At 38.6% G+C, this 21,273-nt stretch overlaps 1 protein-coding gene across 5 annotated transcripts in view; it reads right to left on the reverse strand.

Annotated features, from left to right (window-relative positions):
• LOC128738547 (uncharacterized) overlaps window positions 1-3,734 on the reverse strand; it is a 58,555-nt gene extending 54,821 nt beyond the window's left edge. The window contains exon 1 of one of the 5 annotated variants that reach the window (XM_053833767.1): window positions 3,660-3,734. Coding sequence is in view for 1 of the 5 variants with exons in the window: in XM_053833764.1 (XP_053689739.1) it covers window positions 2,327-2,339 (13 nt within the window). In the remaining 4 variants the exon portion in view is untranslated. Of the gene's footprint in view, window positions 1-2,326; window positions 3,209-3,598 lie in introns of those variants that run through there. The other 4 variants (XM_053833765.1, XM_053833766.1, XM_053833761.1 and 1 more) reach the window with 4 other exon arrangements.
• Window positions 3,735-21,273: the final 17,539 nt, after the last annotated feature.

Genomic DNA, 21,273 nt, shown 5'->3' on the forward strand with positions numbered 1-21,273 from the left:
TTGAAAGCTAACGGTTTGAAAGGCTCCCCTTTCATTTGCAAACAATTTCGTACGAATGGGCATACATTTCGTTTTTGCTTCGATTTAACGCAACGAAAGTAAAAATAAAGTTGCTTTATATCGAGGTATTACTATAATAAATAGCTGAAATATACGAAATTGTTTTTGTTCCAATAATATCTGCAGCTTGCTTGCACGTATTGTACGCAACAAAAGCAATCCTAATTATGTCACACTGTGTCGGCAGGGGCAGTGTTTGGTAGTTTCCAAGGTAACGTTGGTAACTTTTGTACGCCAGACTTTAGGTCAAAGCAAGCTAGTGTTTTTCCTAAGGTTTTTGCTGTTTGTCCCTTTTGTTCAAGCAGCTTGTTCAAGTGTTGTCTTTAACCAGCCGACTTGCGACAAAGACATATTTTATTGTAGGGGAAATGTGCATAATGTGCCCCCCCTAAGAATAAATGGATATATCTCCGTTATACTTCCCCAAATTAACGTTACAACTACGTGTATATGTTGGTATTTAAGCTGACAACCAATTGCAATTGGTTATTTCATTTAGTATTGTGGAATAAACATGCTAGGAATTATTTAATAAAAGCACCTAAATGTTGTGTTGCTCGTCTGCGCGGGGTAAAATGCCCCACCTGCGGTATAATATGCCCAATGCGGTAATTTGAGTATTTCTACCAGTGACAGACCAACTCTATTTTGTAGAAAGTAAAACTATTTCCTTTGTTTTGCAAAATATCGTTATTTTATGTAAAATAAACCTAGTTTCGGCCTTCTGGTGCACTGTTTCTTTTCTGAATGGGGCACATTATACTGCAGCTGTGGCGTTTTGTACCGGGTAGTTGAATTACCTAGAATTTGGACGTTGGTAATAAATTATTTCCACCACGGTTGCTCTACAATACTAATTGAATTAAATAATGGCAATTGGCTTCAACTTAGATCTGTTTACCTATGTTTATAGCCACATTTGCAAGGGGGGCAAATTGCACCACCGCAAGTGGGGCATATTGGCCTGCTTTTACTTATTTGAAAAAATATTAAATGCTGAAGCAAATCAAGCGTTTCATACCGTTATTTTTGGCAGGGATGTTTTTTTGAAGTTCACTTTACGCAATCGAATCGCAAGAACCGGTTATTTACAGATTTTGACAAGAAAATAGCTTATGGAAATGACGCCAAAAGTTACATCGGAAGCTGCTCAAAGACAAATTTATTTTTGTTTTGTTTTTACAGCATGTGACAACTGTCATACTTGCATAGTAGGCTAGTTCCATCAAATACTATGGTTTCTGGGTGGTTTTGCATTTTGATTTCGCTTGTTTAGCGAAAAACGAAGGGGGAGGGCACATTGGCCGGGGGGGAACGTTATACACAATTCCCCTATACCGGCATCACAAACGACAAGCGCTTGTAAGAGTTAGTGCGGATCAAAATATATTCTCACCGAAAGTTATCCTTCTCACTGGTGTGATGGGACATTCATTTGTCCTATTACATATTTTCTTATCGTGATACATTCTGGTTGCTAGAGAATTTAGTTGAAAATACATTCCGTTTAGAATAAAAACCTATCCAATATTGAATTGTTAGTTTGGCTCAAAAGACACGAAGATTTACAATTGTTTCAGTATAGCATATGGAAACCACAGTTGGAAATAATATTTGCTTAATTTCAAATAAACTTTTTAAAACAAACAGCTCAAATCACAGAAGAAAAGTTAGGAAAAGACTAAATTCAAAACTCGTTGCTTTTTTACACGATTAGCATAACTATTTCTAAATGTCACGTATTAAAAAAACGGCCAATTAGTTCCCGCTGCAAACTCGGCATAGTACAATAACTGACCCTATCACCCGCCCGTGCTCGTTTGCGATTGCGATAGTGTAAATCGAAAGGAAAACAGCAAAAAAACAACATCAAAGATCATACAAAGTTTAATTCTCCGAGTTTTTTTTGCTCATCAGAGAGCGAGCAGCAGCAGCAGCAACAGCAGCACCAGTAAAGCAGAATCAAATTATTCGAGTGGTGAGGTCAGAACTGAACAATAAACAAATAACATTATACATATTTAGGTACGTTAGGGAACCCGCGACTAGCTGAGCCGGTAGAGGTGGTAGATAGGTGGCGGTAAGCGGCTACGAATTGGCAGGAGGGTGCAACGGATTATAAGAACTCACTTCGCGCGATAGGACCGTGAAGGTGAAGAACGGTTGTGTGGTGCTTTCAAATTCAAGTCGTATTATACTTTTCGGTGAATTTAACAGGTTAAGGAAAATAAAGAAAAAATGAACCGCTTAAGCGGTTTTGGTTAACCTCGTTTCTTCATTGTGTAGGCACTGGATTTAGTCGGCCTTAATATCAGCACTGAAATTCGTTGCCGGTTGCTGCTCCGGTTCTCTACTTCACAATCGTGGCCGAAGAGGTAAACAATAACATTGGCTTAGAAAGAGTTGAGTAAGTCTTGAACGAACACTAAAAACCAAGAGAAGCACTACGAAGAAAGACTTCTAAGGTGGGCCCGTGCTTCGATTGACCGTACTGATAAGAGAGCTAATTCACACAGCTCAATAGCACCTGCTTCAAGAAATAACTTGGTTTATCGAACTTATCGGCTTGTCCTGCTGTTGAATTCACAACTGACTCACAATTTTTCTTCATAATCTAGTTGATGCGTTCCGTTCTTCCCAACAACACTGTCGTCGATTTTTGGGACATTCGAAGTTTTTCTTTTCGCTCGTTTCGTTTCGTGTGTGTTTCCTCTGCACATGTGTACGTGTGCCGTACCGGGTTTTCTTCAATCAAAATTTAATAATAGTTGTTACTCGAACTCCTGCTTTGCATTTCGTCTCACCGGCTGTTGCACACATTTTCCCTCTCCCACCCAGCTTTCGCTCTCACTCTCACTTTGGCTTTTGCTCATTTCCCTCATCCAATTTTGCGCTTTTCCTTCGTTGTCCGCTCTCTGTCCTAGCGGTCCAACCACTAGCTGAAGTGAGGAGGAATTTTTCCGAACAAAAAATATTTTTAACTTTTTCACACAAATTTTTCCTGATGGTACTAGGGAAACGGATCGAAGTAATGATTATATTCTTGCCAAGCTAGATGACTCTTGCTTGAACCAGATTGTTCGATACTTGAACTACGGCAGACAGACAGCGCCTGTGTGTATCACCGACATTAAAAGAATCAAAACCACTTCCACTGATTTTGCCTATTGCATTTCACGGCAGTAATCGAATCACCGTATGTGTACTATCGAACAATGGCAAGGCGAACGATGAAGTCAGCTCCAAAACCGAGAAAGGAAAAGAACAAGCAACTCGACCGAATCCAGCAGCAGCTGATTGCTGTCCTTCCGCGTGAAGGTTGCGCCCGCCCGATTACTCTTGCACCGATCGCTACGCTATTAACTTATTAACACGCGGCACCGTTCTAAACTTGTTCCTGCAAAAGCGATGACACTAAAGCAAGCAAACTCTACGTTCAGTATATTATGGAGTGATGGGCGAAAAATTAACTGCTTCTTTCTTTTTTCCTGCGATGAAAATTTCGCGAAACTACCAAAAGCAGCAAAAAATCACCCACAGAGGAAAATAAGAAAAAAAATAATTTTGATACTCGGCAAGTCACTGAGAGCTCTTCTCACATGTTGTGTTGCTGGTGGCGATGGGAAAAAGAAACTGACTGAGCTTTTAGCCGAGCTCCAACCATACAAAAATAGTTGCCACATTCTGCAGAGCGAGCGGCGTGCGAGCGGGTTAAAGGCGATACTCTCCCCCTTGCGACGTCGGCGTGTACTTATTGGGGAGTTTCAGGGGGAGAGTTTTTGTTTGTGCTCTTGCCACCACACCAGCATGAATGCCAGCCGTGAATGCGTACACTACCGAGCGTACAAAGGCAGTTTAGTAGCACATTTCGCGCGCGTAATGTTTGATCGCACAGTGAGATTTTCCAAATCATTACCACAATGTATCCATTAACATTTATATGTTCTTAAAAAACGATCAACATAAACGTATAGCGGATTCCTAACATAATTGAGGGGGTGAGAAGGAAAGGGGTGTAAGTGACAAAATTGAAAAAATCGAGATAATGGTAGGAAACGATACTTTGAGTACGGTTTTATGCATGCCAGAAAGTCACTTCAAAATTTAACCGTTTAATGACTTTTTTAAAAACCCGAATTAATCCACCTAGCGGCGTGACCTAGCCTTTCTACTGCCAAAATAATCATTATTTAATTTCTCAGGAACATCTATAATTAACTTGACTACATTTTTAAATATCTGTTCTGGATTCCTCAAAATCCTTATTTGCCAGTAAAATTCACAACGTTGCGTACAATAATTATATTTTCTTTCCTTGGGTGCAGAAATACTTGTAAGCGTCGTTTATGTTACTTGATGAACGCCTTATTTAGTTTTAATAATATTTACGTGATTTATAGAAAGATAATGCAAACACAAAAGATAATTTTTACAGACTTGAATGAATATATGTAGAAAAATAGAAATTAACCATCTAACGGGTCTACAGACGGCCTTAACTTTCGGGCTTCAGAGCCACATACGAAACTTGTTTTTAATTGACGATATGAAATATGTGTTCATAGCAGATTTTTTGATATTTTGATATTAATACCATGCGTTCAAAAGTTAGCATCTTTGAAAAACAAGAGTTCAGAAAAATTATTGTTATATTTCGCTTTTGAAGAAAAAGGATATCTACAACAAAATGATTGATCTCAAAATTTTACTATTAGTTTGCTTGGCTTCAATTTTGCAATATATCTGAATTAAAAAAAAATAATAGCATGAGATATGAAAAAGAGAAAAGGAACTATTTCTTAGCTGGCGCTCCTTCATATCATTATTTTTGCATGAAAATCAAAACTTAAGCTTCTTTTGAATGTACTTTCATGAATAGATAGTCATTAGCTTGATCGCATCGTTTTTACAATGTATCCCGTTAGAGGGTCAGGAAAACAAGATCTGAAGAATAGAAGAATAGACAAAAATAGTGCAAAAACTGCACCATAAACATGCTTGAGAATGAGAAATATGATCGATATGATTTCCAGTGCTTATCAATTCGATTTATTTATTAAAATGTGATACATGACATAAGATTTCTGTTTTTTTAAGTGTCACTAACGAAAACAAATCGTACAAAATTAGGCATTGGTTGCCAAATTTGATATCCTACTGTATTTAGTATTTATTTGCGACAGATACGTACAAGCTTCATCAGTGTCTTATTTCGAAGCGTATACGTATCTGTCGCGAATAAATATTAAATAGAGGAATTTAGTCGGAAAAAGATTTTTCTTTTCTTTAATTTCAGAGTTCGTATTCCACATTCCACTAAGAGGCTTCAAAAACATTAGACAATTGACATGTTTCTTACTTTTCTTGAATTTCAATGCTAATTTCAAAATTGTAAATTGTCATCACATACACACATATACATACATACATACAAACATACATACATACATACATACATACATACATACACACATACATCACACACATTGAATACAATCAACATTTGATTGATATGTTTTGCTTTTACACGTTTTAACGGTTTAATATACGGTGCTAAAGTGTTAAAGTTTGAATAACTTTTGAATGAACCGTCCGATTTTAAATAACTCGGTTTCGTTTGATAGATCTCAGCAGTAATTTTCAAATAATAATAAAATGTGTGATGTTTTACATTGAATTAATGCTTATATGTTACAAAAATATGTTTTAAATACTATTTTTCACATTTTTTTATGTAACTTTTAAACTACAAGCCCAATCGTCATGAAATTTGGGAGTTGAGGTTTTTAGAGGCTCCCCTTTCATATGCAATCAATTTGGTTCAAATCGTTTAAGGGACCTATGAGATAATAAAGTCCCATATTTTTCGTATTTTTATACATAACTTTTGAACTAAAAGTCCGATCAGTATGAAATTCAATAGCGATCTATGGGACACCTAGACCTTTCATTTGACACTAAGAACATTAAAATCGGTCCAGCCATCTCCGAGAAAAGTGAGTGAGATTGAAAGCGTTACACACACACATACACACACACACACACACACACACACACACACACACACACACACACACACACACACACACACACACACACACACACACACACACACACACACACACACACATACATACACACACACACACACAGAAAATGCTCAGTTTTCAAAACTGAGTCGAATGGTATATGACATTCGGCCCGCAGGACCTTCTTTCCATTTCCGGTTTTCCAAGTGATTTCTATACCTTTATACTATATATTTATATAGTAGAAAGGCAAAAAGTAGTTTAATTCAAATCTTTCTCCCAAAGCTTTAATTACCAGCCGCAATCGTTGTTGAAAAGCGTTACAACTGGCACGCACGATATCCTGAGATATTTAATCCCAAATCTTCTCCAAACGTTACTTGAAAGTAACCACAGTCAACCCTTTGGTGCTCCCTAGTTTACCTAGCATCTGACTCCATCCGTAGAAGTGCAGAGGATTCAAATCAGACGAAGAGACAGACCACTCTTTCGAAGAAATAAAATCCGGAATATTGTCCTCACACCAAGCCTGTGTAGCTTTCGCCTGATGAGAAGGTGCAGAATCTTGTTGGAATTAATATGGTGCAAATGGTTCTTTAAAACATTATCGATGTAATATTTAGTGTTGACTAGCTGACTCGACAAACTTCATATTAACACACAAATTAAACTGTATTGTACATAAATCGTGAATCTCGGATGACCTTTGTCACAATCTTGAGTTTTGCAAGTTTCTGGGGTGTTCATGGGTGTTTTAATATACAAATTTTCCTCACAGTAAAGTAGAAAACAACTCCCCCCATTGCTTAGCTTGATAAAATAAAGCAGATAGCATTTAAATATTCACCATCATTACAAACCCTTTCGCCGAATACCATTTTGCGGAACACCAATTCTCAGTTGACCCTAACGCGGGATATAGAGTTTCGCAGAATACCATTTCGCGAAAAACCTTACGCGGGATGTACCATTTCACGGAAAATCTTTTCGTAGAAAGTACCATTTCGCAGGGGTGACCCAAATGAAAAAAAGTAATAGAGGTCAGTAGATCTAGAAAAATAAATAAACCTAGATAGAGGTGATCTCTACGGGGGGCTGCCCCCCGCAGTGGCCGGCGCTTCCGACAGCAGGTCACCGGTAACGCTCGCGGCCTGTGGCCGTCTCGCGCTGAATTATCTAATGTTACTATTAATAGTTTTTGGTGGTATTGTTATTGATTAATGTTTTGTGAAAGAGTCTAAAATTTCTCGAGTTCATTTAGTTTTTGAGTTACGCAAAAATTTCTGTTTTATTTGTATGATAGTCCTTATCCCCCTACCACAGGGATGAGGGGTCTCAAACCATCATAAAAAAATTCATGCCTCCAAAAACACCCACATGCCAAATATGGTTCCATTTGATTAATTAATTCTCGAGTTATGAGGAAATTTGTATTTCATTTGCATAGGAGCCCCCTCTCCTAAAGTGGGGAGCGGTTTTAACTCACCATAGAAAAAATTCTTGTCTTCAAAAACACCCACATGCTAAATTTGGTTCCATTTGCTGGATTAGTTCTCGAGTTATGAGGAAATTTGTATTTCATTTGTAAGGGAGCCCCCCTCCTAAAAAGGTAAGAAATCTCAATTCATCATAGAAAAAATTTCATGCCTCCAAAACACCTACATGCCAAATATGGTTCCATTTGATTAATTAGTTTTCGAGTTATGAGGAAATTTGTATTTCATTTGTATAGTCCCCCTTCTAAAGTGGGAAGGGGTCTCAATTCACCATAGAAAAAATTCTTGTCTCCAAAAAGACCCACATGTAAAATTTTGTTCCATTTGCTTGATTAATTCTCGAGTTATGCAGAAATTTGTGTTTCATTTGTATGGGAGCCCCCCCTCCTAGTGGGAGGAGGAGTCTCTAACCATCATAAGAACCTTCCCTGACCCCAAAAACCCCTATATGCAAAATTTCACGCCGATTGGTTCATTAGTTTCTAATTAGATTCTATAAGGAACATTCGGGCAGACAGACAGAAATCCATTTTTATAGGTATAGATTTGTATGGGAGCCCCCCCTCTTAGTGGGGGGAGGGGTCTTTTGCCATCGTTTTTCCGAAGCCCAAAAAACCCCTACATGCAAATTTTCACGCCGATCGGTCCAGTAGTTTTCGATTCTAAAAGGAACATAGGGACAGACAGACAGACAGAAATTCTTTTTTATAGGTATAAATTCGCTCCGAGACTCGTAAGCCTCTTGGACCTCGATTAGTTCCAGTATTTGGAGCTACAAGCTGCTAGTTTTTCTTACCCGTTGAGCCAACTGGCAAGATAAGTTGTTGGGCAAGGGTCTGTGAAGTAATCTGTGGCCACATTCCGCAACTCTTAATTTTACAAAATTGAATAGTAACCTTTCAATTCGACTTACAGAATTATTTAAATTTTAAATAAGTTCGAAATTTCTCTTTAAAGTAGTTAATCGTACTAGATTAAGTTAACTTTTGGAAACGGGTGGTTTCAATCCTCAAAAGGTTTCAGAATTTTTGGCTCGGGTGGCACGATCTTCATATTTATTTTGGATATTTGTGCCTCGCTGCTTTTACCTTATCATCACTTTACCTGCTGGGAAGGGAAAAGGATCAGGAGGAATGGGAGGGTTTGGATGGGGGAAATTAAACGTCACAAAAACATTTAAATAAAAGAAAACCTGCACTCCTGAATAGAAATGCCAATACCGGGGGGTATTTCGAAAACCGGGTTTTCGGTTTAAAAAAAATTAAGTTTTAGAACGCGAAGAGAATTTATCATGTCATCTCTTAAACGAGAACAAATGTTAATGAATAAATTCTAATGAAAAAACTTGTGGAGGCAGAGAATCTTCATTCAGTGTCCTCGCAAAAAGGAAGTACCTTACAGAATTTTACTAGCAAAACATTCTTAATGCCTTGAAGAATATTACAAAGTCATTTGTTTTCAAATCACGAATAGTGCGGTTAATTATAAAACGAATAAATTTATATATAGGAACTTTCTCTGAAATTCTACCAATGCAATAAATCGAACAGCAGTTGTGTGAGGTGTTCCGAGAGCAGCTCTAGAGTCGTAGAGTTTACAATTTTTCCGGTACAGCAATTCGACAGCAGCCTAGACTGGCCACTGCAACGATTTCTTCATTCTTCATGAATTACTCATCGCATGACTACACGTATATTTACTTTTTAGATCAGGCAGAGACGTTCGAAGCGATGATTGGTGCCCGTAGAATTGGCTCAGCCTTGTCAACAGGCTATTCTAAGTAATCAGAAAGTTATTTCTATTCCAGTTTGTATTTGCAACCGAACCTTCTTTCGTGGTTTGTTCTGACGTTTCTCTAGAGTACTCCGTCAACTTTTACTGAAGATTTTCTGAACAGCTTCACTGTATATCGCACATTTCTTTTTTTGCGCAATATTATTAATTGGCGTATTCAAGTAGGAAATTGGACCTGCTTTGCCCTTCGCAAAACGCTACGATCAAGAAGCATACATATTCAACACACAAAAAACTTGTATTTTTCCATTCTTGATGCTAATTTTGTGTTATGTTCGAAAGTCAGGAATTTTTTTTTAAATCGACCAGGAAAACCGGGAAAAAACCAGGAATTTGAAATCACAGATTGAGTTGCCACCCTGTACGATGGAAACATGGCAAAAAGACCATGAAAAGGTAATAAAAATATGATAGAAAAATGACAATGAGATGACGAACACGAAAAAAAAGCAACAAAGAGATGACAAAAAGACCACGAAAAGGTGACGAAAAAGCCGAGATAAGATGCCGTATAAACGACGAAAAAACAACTTAAAGACAGCAAATAAATGACATCAAGATGACGAACAGGTAGCAAAAGGCCAGCGAAAAGATGCGACGAGAAGGGAAGACAAGTATGCGAAATGATAATGAAGAAAAGGCGAAAGACGACAAAAATAAAATTAAAAGACGCCAAAAACTCCGAAAAATGTCAAAAAAAAAACAATAAAAAACGACGAAAAGACTATAAATAGATTAATATTTTTTGAAACGGTGGTTCTAAAATTGATGAAGGAACGGTATGGGATAGAAACGCAAATTTTGTTTTGTGAAGGAGGGGAAAGAGCGGAGAGGTGAGGAGGCGGGGGGAGGGGGGACGGTATTGGTAGCTACGCTTAAGAAGTAGTCGTTTTGACTCCTTCTTTTTGTCCAATGCTGGAAGGTACATGGATCGAACCAAGCTATAATCTGAGATTATAATCGGATTCGAACCCACAACACCCGCCAGGGCATGCCCATGTACCTTCCAGCATTGGACAAAAGCATTGCACAAGTGTAGCTACCAAATATACCCTCCCCCGCGCCTCCTCACCTTTCTGCTCTTTCCCCTCCTTCACAAAAGAAAATTTGCGTTTCTTTCCCCTACCGTCCCTTCATCAATTGTAGAACCATCGTTTCAAAAATTAGTATACATGTGTGACCGCATTTCAAGGTCAAGACTAAAAACATGAGATTAGTCTATAAATAGATATAGAAGAGGCAATAAAGAGAAAATTTAAAGACAGCAAAACAAGCGACAAGAAATGCCAAAAAGATACAAATGACGCCATCCAACCAAAAACACTGCAAAAGATGATAAAAAATGACAAAAAAACACTGCAAAGACGATGCCAGAAAACCTGATTTAAAAATTACGGAAAACGACTAACAAACGTTAAAAAGACAACAAAAAACGAAGGGTCAACGCGGTGTAGTGGCTGGCATTCTTTTAAATACAATCAAGAACAGTACCTACACCATAAAAACTGGCACATTTCTAGGCGAAATGAAGCGAGGTTCATCCGTGTAAAAAAGCTCTAGTTGTAATAAATTTACACTTTTTAGCAAAACTAACAAACCTTCAAATAAAGCACAAATGTCGGTTAAACTTTCACTAGAATCAAAAATTTGATTAAATTTTATAGATTGTAACCCTTACTTCCGTGCTACACAGAACTACGGATTTTTATTTAGCAAAACTCCTGGTTTCTTCCATCTACAAAAAAGGTGATTGACTTGACTGCTGCAATTATCGCGGTAAATGTCGCCTATAAGGTCCACACCAAATCCTGTTACGCTGGATGTCACAAGGTTTCGTAGGGAATTATTAAACGGGCTTCAAGGGGGTTCGCAGGACCAAATTTTCACCATCCAACAGAAATGTCGGGGGTACAACTTGCCCACTCATCACATCTTTATTATTTCTAGAGCGGCATACGATACAATCGATCGAGACCAGCTATGGTAGATAGCGCACGAATACGGTTTTCCGGATAAACTGATCAGAGATGCGTTGGATGGAGTGATGTGTTTTGTGCGTATCTCGGAAACACTAGAGTCCTTTTGAGACACGGCAAGGGTTAAAACAAGGTGACAGTTTATCCTGCATGGTGTTCAACATCGCTCTTGAGGGGGTGATCCGACGAGCGGGCATCGAAATGAGAGGCATGATTTTCACCAATCGTAGCGAACTCCTAGGTTTTGCAGATAACTTTGATACTTTGATAGTCAGGAACTTTGCGACGGCTGAGGCAATCTACGCCAGACTGAAAACAGAGTCTAGGAGGATTGGGCTAAAAATAAATGCGTCGAAGACCAAATACATGTAAGGAAGAGACTCAAAGGAAACGAACGCGCGCCTCCCACAGATGATAACCGTTGACAGCGACAAACAAAGTCCCTTTTCCTTATTTTTCATGTGATTACCCTGGTGGTGAATCCACCTATGTTTCGCTAATCGTAACAACCGTGTTGTGTATAGAAAAAAAATTATATCATTATCAGTTGATTTGTAGCAACCATTGCGAAGAAAACAGTCTAGCAACCACGCTCGATACTTTGTTCGAACTACCAGCTCCACCCCAGAGCGAAAAAGTTGGACATCGTGTGGCACTGTCACACGCTTGTCGGTCCAACCGAACAAGCGGTGAACAAGTACCTTGCAAAAGACATTTTTTTATGGGAACGTCTGTCAAGGCTGGTAATTGCCTAGAAAGAGCGGCTGAAGGCGCTGGTGAAAAAAAATTTTCCGGTGAAGTGCGACGCCGTGGTCATAATGGATGCCAATAGCTACTTGACGTTGGACGATAACGACCAGCAGGGAACCAGGTGCTTTACCTTCCCCAACAGCTTGTCCCCAAAAAGATCGTCTGTGGCTGACGATTAGCAAGAAGGGTATGTTAAAGCCACTGTTCTTTCCCTCGGCACCTGCGGTGGTGAATGGGGAAGTATAGGTACAGTTATGAAGTACCTGCTAGAAGTTACTGTCTACATCAAGAAGTATCACGCGAAGGACGGTGTGGTCCTTAGGCCCGACCTGGCGTTGGCCCATTACGCCAAGAGATCAGTGGAAGAAATGGACCGGAGAAGAACTGATCGCTAGATAGTTTCATCAAAAATTGTATTATTTTCTCGAAATTTTGCCTGTTCCGATCATATCCCAAGCAACAATGTAAGTTTTATTGTACTCTTATGGCGGTCTTCATGACTAATTTTGGTCTTAAATGTTATCATAAGAATGTAATAAACCCCAAAATGTTACTTGGGATGTACATACATATTCACATTCACTTTTAAGTATTTAGATTAGTTCAACAAAGCAGAAGAGCTTTTTCTCTATAACCGCACCATTGAATAAAACTGATAGCATAGAAACACTGCCCATACCTGAAAACTTTATCATCCCTCAATTGATCAACCAAAAATTCAACGCAATCTGATCAAGCGGGTACATTTGAACACAGTTAGTAAATCTATGGTAAAAAGTGTTTCCATTTTGTACAAATTTTGTATAGTTCTGAAAATTTTAGACTCTCATTTTTTTTATTTGGCGCTTAGGGTGTTGCTCTTTAACCGTGTCTGTTTTGAGCGGCCAGTAAACGGTTAACTGAAATTCCAACCATAATGCCAATAATAATTCTTTTAGCTTATACTTTCGTTAATTTACTATGCATATCGTGAGACCAACCTAACGCATGATTTTACGCTAAAGATGACAGTCCCTAGTATGACGATAACCTTCACGGTAGATGGAGTGGTTCATCGTAGTATTTTTTTGGTTGTGTTGTTTTCCATTTATCTCAAGTAAATCGATTTCCTACGACTAACCGCTCTCCTCTGTAAGTTAGTTTATATTGTTCCAGTAGGGTACAAAAGCATACTTTAATCCCAAAGCTAAATTAAAAGGGTTTTAACATAATTCACATTTGGAAATAATCTGACACTCGAGAAAATAAACCAATTTTTTTGTATGTTTCCATCCTTATCTGTTATTCGAAGTGGTATCAGGATTATACACGAATATCTTAAATAAAACATGTTTGCAACTCAGTAAGGACGTAAAACTTCATACAGCAATTGTACGAATAATTAAGAATTGTGTTTGAGTATCTTAGAAGAATTCCCACATTTACGTGCAAACAAGGAAAATGAATTAGACAAGCAGCGTGTGAACTGTAAACCTAATTAAATTATAGCATAAAATTGCTAACATACGTAACATTGCACCGGTGAGATTGAAATGATCTAAAAATATGCAGTGATTCAATAAATGATCTAACTTCTATCTAAATAATACAAATGTCTCGAAAAGGAGAAAGAATTAAGTGTCATGAGTGAAAAATTTTCACCGATGAATGGTTCAAATTACCATAAAATAGCACGGCAAAAACATTCGGCTGGACCTTATATGGGTGATGATGCCAGAGATCCATGACAGTGCAGTGGCGCGGCGCTTGTCGCCGCTACCCATAGGACTGTGTTGGCTGCTCAAAAGTTGAGCTTTGCTGCGAAAAAAAAATCCGCAGCAAAGGTATGATGTCATCGTGTTAATTCTCGCATTCTTTTTTTTCTGCCGCTGCTGGGAGAGAATGCATGTGTTATTACTTTCGTCGAACGGTTCCGGCCAATGACGGGTGCTACTTTTTTTTGTTCGAGTGTGTGCGCGAAGCTGTGATTTGATAAGGCATGATTGAAAGTTTTTCTTTCGTTTCGCTATGCATTTGAAAAAAATGTAACAAAAAACATGAATTTTTCTTCAGTAACATAGCAAATATAATTGATCAACTTGTTAATCACATTTCTTATCAATATGTACAAAGGTATGGACTTTTGAATTTGTAACAAAAAATTACAGAACTCGGAACTATAACAAAACTTTGATTTAGAGAAAACAGCCTTATACAACACAATATAATCGTTATTATCCATCGATTGTTGCATCAAAAATGCAGCAATATCGGTCTTTAACATCTTTAAATTAATCTTTAAAAACTTCGGTGTTTTCCTACTAACAATAAAAACACAGTTTATTATTTTCATCAATAGAAGGGCTTTTTCTCTAATGACACATCGATTATAGTGGCGGTGAAAGGTGAAACGCGGTGTTGGTTTCGCGTTACTCGGCAAACAGATGATGTGTGTCATTAGATGGAGGCCAATCAACGATCGTATACAGTCACCCCAGTATTACGGGCCACCCAGTATTATGGACCAGTCTATACTTTACGTTAGTTTTATACATAGAAAACTAATATTTAACCATCGAGTATGAGTTTAATAGACAGAAGCAACATTCCGCTGCATGCTTGACAGCAATACACTTAGTTCCAATGCGCTAATTTTCCTAGTTTTCCGATAATTGTCAGTAGGCTCCAATCGACCGTCGATTTGTTGTTATTTTTGCGGTTGTTATAAAAAATCGGTAGTGAATTATAAGATGAATAGTGACGTAATTATAAGATGAATAGTGACGTAATGGATGAGAATCGAAGGAATAGGTATGAATTCATTGAATTACGCTGAAACCACCTAGAAAAATTCATTTTCCGCTTTAATATACGAAGTTAAACAATGGCCCATAATACTGGGAGCAAAATTAACTTTTCCCAGTATTATGGGTCAAGCATATAGATCAACAGTACTCGCTGTTTTTGCCTAAAATTGTAATTTGTTTTCAGTAAAACGAAAAAACGTGCAAGGAAAATCAATATACAGAAATTGAAGCACTTTGATCCTGATATATGGCATCACGCTCTTGATCTAGTAAGACAAACCGAAAAAGTCCAGGAAGTTGCAAGGGATCACAATCTACCGTATAGTACAGTTCCGCGTTAATTTTGGAAACCATCCAAAACTAATACGCTAGGACAAAATACTTCTCCTCTTCTTGAACTTACTTACTTTACTTAGTTAGCTAGCCGTCCTAAGACAAAGCCTGATGAACAAAGTTTCTCCAATGCATTCGGTTGCGGGCCAACGCTCTCCAATTCTTCGGACTCCGTGTACTCTCCGCCAGATCTCGCTCCACCTAGTCTGACCATCTTGCTCACTGCGCCCCTGGTCATCTTATTCCTACCGGTTTTGAAGAAAATACCATCTTTACAGAATAGTTGTCCGGCATTCTTGCAACTTGTCCTGCCTATCGTATCCGTTTAGCTTGCCGCTTTTTGTATACTTGTTTTGCCATAGGGACCATCACGTTAATGAAGCCCTCTGTGTAATTCGAATGAACTTGACAATCCATTCGAAACCGAACACAATATTTAGTGCCATTCATCATAGATTGAATCAGTTTGATGAGCTTCCTGAAAAAGAAGTTAAAATTGAATCTAACCTTACCTCACTCAGACAGCTGCTGAGTTCAGTACAAGATACAACAAGATCCCTAAATCGCGAGAATTACACACACACACACACACACACACACACACACACACACACACACACACACACACACACACACACACACACACACACACACACACACACACACACACACACACACACACACACACACACACACACACACACACACACACACACACACACACACACACACACACACACACACACACACACACACACACACACACACACACACACACACACACACACACACACACACACACACACACACACACACACACACACACACACACACACACACACACACACACACACACACACACACACACACACACACACACACACACAAGAGCGCGCGCATTTTTCTCGAAATAAAACCAATTTTGTTTCACTGACCCATAATACTGGGAACATTGACCCATAATTCTGACCAGGTTTAAAAGTGGCCCATAATACTGGGAATGGGATATGCTTACATTTTGTTGTTCTGCAAAAAAGTATGGGATTTTGGAACAAGATTGCCTACAAGACATCAATTTATGAAAGATTTATAACCAATTAAGTTAAAAATAAACTGTAAATTATTTAAATCTGTGTTTCTACCAATAATTTTTTAGCAACATCATGCTTAACTGGCCCATAATACTGGGATGACTGTATATGCGTGTTAAACACCCTTCTTGTTGTTTCATACAGGCCATATCATACAGTCGTATTAATAGTTTGGAACGGAAAGTATTCGAATGAATCGGAAAGTAGTGCTCTCATATTTTAATGCACCAAAAACCGGGATGTTCGAAAATCCCGAAAGAATCAAGACCTCCCATACCCCGACAGCAAAATTGTCATCAGGAATATAAATACAAAGCACAGGATGGAGATTTTCCACATTAATAGCCTTGATTCCACATACCTTTTGATTAAGCCCATTTCGATTAAGTAGAATGTAAAATAAGAGCCCTTCACTCTAAACAGCTCAAGCTAGAACGGACTGAAGCTAACAAAATTCAGCCGTAGCTAGAGAGATAATCGTCTCTGGTACCCAGGTTGTACGGTTGTATGGCTGTTCTTCAAAAACCACTCCTCTCCAGGAGGAAATTGACTTGAAAAAGTTTTGTACGGTGCGACCAGTTGGGCACACAATCGAGTATGACCAACGGAGCCACCACCAAGACAGTCGCAGGTAGTTGATAAGAACATCTATGAGCTTCCTACTTCAGGTGAAAATGCAGAGGATTGATATTGAAAGTGGCTTCTTAGACGACAGTTACATTTGTAGTAAATGCTCCAGATATTGCCATCAGACACATCCTTTCGAGGTGGTTCTGCTTCGTCAAATCTGACCAATCAAAACTCCCCCCTTCTGCCATCGAACTAGACAACCATTCGCAAGTTTTGGTCTGATATTTGATCTTATACAATCAGTTTATGTATTTGAGTTTGAAGCCCCAAGGGTTACCAATTGCTTGTCTGCGTTGCCCAAGGGCTATGCACGTAGACACAAATCAATCACCTTTATTCTTGTTTACGGTCGTATCCTGCATTCGTACGAATAGTTTGTTTCGAACGAATCGGAAAGCACTATTCTCATATTCGAATGAACAAAAGGAAAGGGTGTTCGAACGTTCGAATTGATTCGAACGAAAACAAGAATACGGATCAGCTTAACTTTCGAACGAATATCATTCGAACGAAAACAAGAATAAGGGTGAATATTTATAAACTACTCAAGCATGAAGTTCAAAATCAAACCCGAGTACGGGAAAGGCACCTACAGTGAGACGCTTATTTTCCAACATTTTAAAACGTTTTTGATGACAACTATAAACAAAATCCATTTGTAAGTTATTACCCTTCTACTTGTCTGAAAAAAAATTTCAGTCGTTTTGGTTATACAGGTCGGATTCGATTATCCGTAATTCGATTATCCGGAAAAAATGGCTCGATTATCCGGAAGTCATAATTTTCATTTTTTTATTCTAGAAAAAGTATGAGAAAACAAGCCTTCCAGACTTGTTTTGCCAAACTTGATACATTTTAGCCAGTTATAGTAATAGATATAGTGTTAAATGGGAACTACACCAGTTTATTGGACAGACAATATGCACACTTTAAGCAAGACAGTTCTCACGTTTGACAAATGCCAACTACGATCTACAACAGATAACAAGAAATTTGAATTCAATCTCTTTTGTGGTTCATTTAATTTAGTCAATTTGGGTTTAATTTTTTTATTTGGTCTCGTGTACTAATGTACTATATTCAATAAATAAAGATAATCATGTCGATTTTGGTTCAATAATCTAATAGAAATATAAAAAAATATAGCTCGATTATCCGGAAGATTCGATTATCCGGAGTGAATTTTTTTTCAGTATTCCGGATAATCGAGTCCGACCTGTAATCCAAATTAGTTACAATCACAAATGTGAAATGTGTTATTTGTTCGCACTGTTCCCCAATCGTCGAACCTGGTCGGCTGGTCGAACCATCTAACACGATGGACCCCTCTATTCCTGGGTTTCTTCAAGAGAACAGATTTCACTGCATAGTCGTCACTGCAGAGCCGGCGTTTAGCCCGGCAAACCTGTGTGGTCGCACAGAGGCTCGCGCTTCAGGGGAGCCTCGCGGTGGTGATGACAGGAGAAACAGGGTGAACCACCCTTATTCTGCGAGGCGAGTGACGTGACTATTTGGAGTCCCCGCGAATACAGGTGACAATTATTACCTAGGTGACTCGCTTTGTCACCTAGGTGATACGGTTTGTTACTTAGGTGACAGGGGTTTGGTACCTAGGTGACACGGTTGTCACCTAGGTAACTCGACTCGCCGTAGCGAGTCGCGGCGAATGACAATTGTCGTATTGAGTCACGTGACTCGCAGAATAAGGGTGGTTAAAAAATTGTAGTGGACAGTCCTTGGCTGTATGTAACACAATTGGCTGCTCAGAATTATTTGCATGATTATCATTATTTTTTATCCTCCTTTATTTATATGCAGAGTGTAAAGTGTTAAGAAATGTTAAGAAAGTCTCGTTACATAATTGCCAGACTACTCGATTCTGCTTGCACGCTGATTCGAGTATTCGAATAAATGAGCACTTAGCTCTTTTGTACCAATAAAATCACCAGATATTCTACCCACTTTCTTACAGAAAATGGACAGCGTTATAATTACCGAGCTCCCGGTTTCACCTTTGGGCATATCCCGGGGAATCGTCGGAAAGTAGGCAGATACCTAAAGGCGTACTTAAGGCAGATAAGAAAGAGAAAATCATGTATAAGTTTTCAGACCAATAAGTCTGACATCAACGCTTCTCAAGTTGATGGAGAAAATCACGGATAACTATATCCGTAATGAGTTTTTAAAAAACTCCGTTACATGGAAATCAACATGCATACCAACACGATATATCTCCAGAAACCGCATTTCACTGCATAGTGAAGTCAATCGAGAAAACGCTCAAATATCAAGAGACCGTATTTTGTGCTTTTCGTGATATTGAAGGCGCTTTCGATAACGCCCTTCGCTTTAATTATTACGGCTGTAGTGTAATCAGGCTGGTAAACGGCTGGATAATGCGGACTATAGACCCCATAGTGGTCGTTAGCCTCTTATCCAGCAACTCCGATCCCGACCTCCTCGTGGTACCAGCCGGAATACGAGCAACCTTAGCGGAGATCGGGTAACCAACCCCGGTGGAAACTAAGGTCGTATACTAACCGGGAAGGAGGTATAGTGAGTCTCGGCACTATAAGATGGCAGCCCCATCGCGAGACTCGGTAGTGTTGCCCCAGTACGGCTACACACCTAAATTAAACTTAAACTAACAACATTCAAGCATATTCGGAGCGGAATATTCGGCATCGACGGAAGTAGTGTAATCATGTGTGGCTTTCTTTCAAAATGAAATCGTAGTTCTCTGTTTCTTGCTTTGGTCACTGGAGGCCGACGTATTCCTTTACAAGCTATCTTAGCTTGGTTATGACTTTATGAGACTATTGCTTACGCCGCCAAAGGAAAGTTTGTTGCAGTGCAGCTAGGAGCTAGTGAATATGCGTTGTGTTCGCGGGAGCTCAAAATCGGGAAAAAGTTGAAATGAGCGACGTTCCCTCGCTTAATTCGCACCCCTGAAAATAACTTACAAAAACGTTATTTTTCAAGTGACTGTAGTATGCAATGCTTTCTTTGTCTAACTAGAGTATTATTCGTGCAACTTTTTACAGGTTTAAAGCAATTGTGATAAGAACATAACTTACAAAAAACTTCTTGATATTCGTATTAACTGAATAAAATCCATATACGCTATAAACAAATAAAACGGCATACCTAGTATACATTTTATTTCAATAACACGTACAGAAGTTAGATAAAATGATCGGGACAGGTAAAATTTTGATGAAATTCAAACGGCCACAACTTTTACAAAATTGGACATCTTTAGATGAAACTAATTGCATTCGACGGGGAAATTTTTCTAGTTTTTCTTAATTATTTCAAAACTCGCAATAGTCAGCGGACACCGCAGCTATTGCGGGTTGTCTGGGCGTATATCAAAAACTGATTTTTTTCATCGCTTGTATCTTTTTCTGTCATGAAAATTTATTATTATTCATATTTTATCCTAAAACTAGATTTCATTTCCAGTCGATTGGTGAAAAAAAACGGGAATCCGACGAGAAACAACTGAGATACGGCCATTTTATTAAAATCAGTTCTGGAAATGTTGCCAGTAATGTGCTACCTCTATGACCATTTTAAAACATAACCAAAACCATTACAACATGGCTGTCAAATTCAAAAATTCACGAGGGTTGAAAATCCTGAAGTTCGACACCCTAATTGATATGATTTCGAATTTTCCCTAAAACGACCACTTCCGCCTGGGTACCTAGAACCTGGAACAGGGTTGCCATGAACCTGGACCTGCGGACCTAGAAATGCTTCCAGTGTCAATGGCTCATAAAACCTTAACGTTTGATGCTATTGATATGGTTTGCATCATTTTTGAAACTGGCCGGAGCAATAGATGTTACTAGTAATGGTTCTACGAAAATGGCCGTAACTTGGTTGTTTCTCGTCAGATTTCCGCTCTTTTTCCGCCAATCGACTGGAAATAGAATCTAGTTTTGGGATATAATATGAATATTACCGTGAACGTACCATATTCTGCGCAGTTAAGACATTTTTATGATTCTTCCGATATTACAAATATTCTAGTCTTAAATTAATAGCGTCGATAGCAGCAACGTGTAGTGCTACGGTCTATAGTATCTGGTAAAAAACATGGGAATTAAAAGTCGACCAACAATTGCGTATATTTTTTGTTTTGTAAACTTATCCACTGTGCCTAATTCTGCGCACTCTCTTGCCCATGTTCCTAATTCTGCGCATATTTGTTCCTAATTCTGCGCACCTAAAAAGTAACTATAAACACTCATACCATGTTGTTTATGTCTTTATACGCTAAAAGCATGTCAAAAATCCGGTATTAGCCATTACCATAAATA

The sequence above is a fragment of the Sabethes cyaneus genome, chromosome 2 (genome assembly GCF_943734655.1).
Source record: "Sabethes cyaneus chromosome 2, idSabCyanKW18_F2, whole genome shotgun sequence".
Taxonomy (NCBI): Eukaryota; Metazoa; Arthropoda; class Insecta; order Diptera; family Culicidae; genus Sabethes; species Sabethes cyaneus.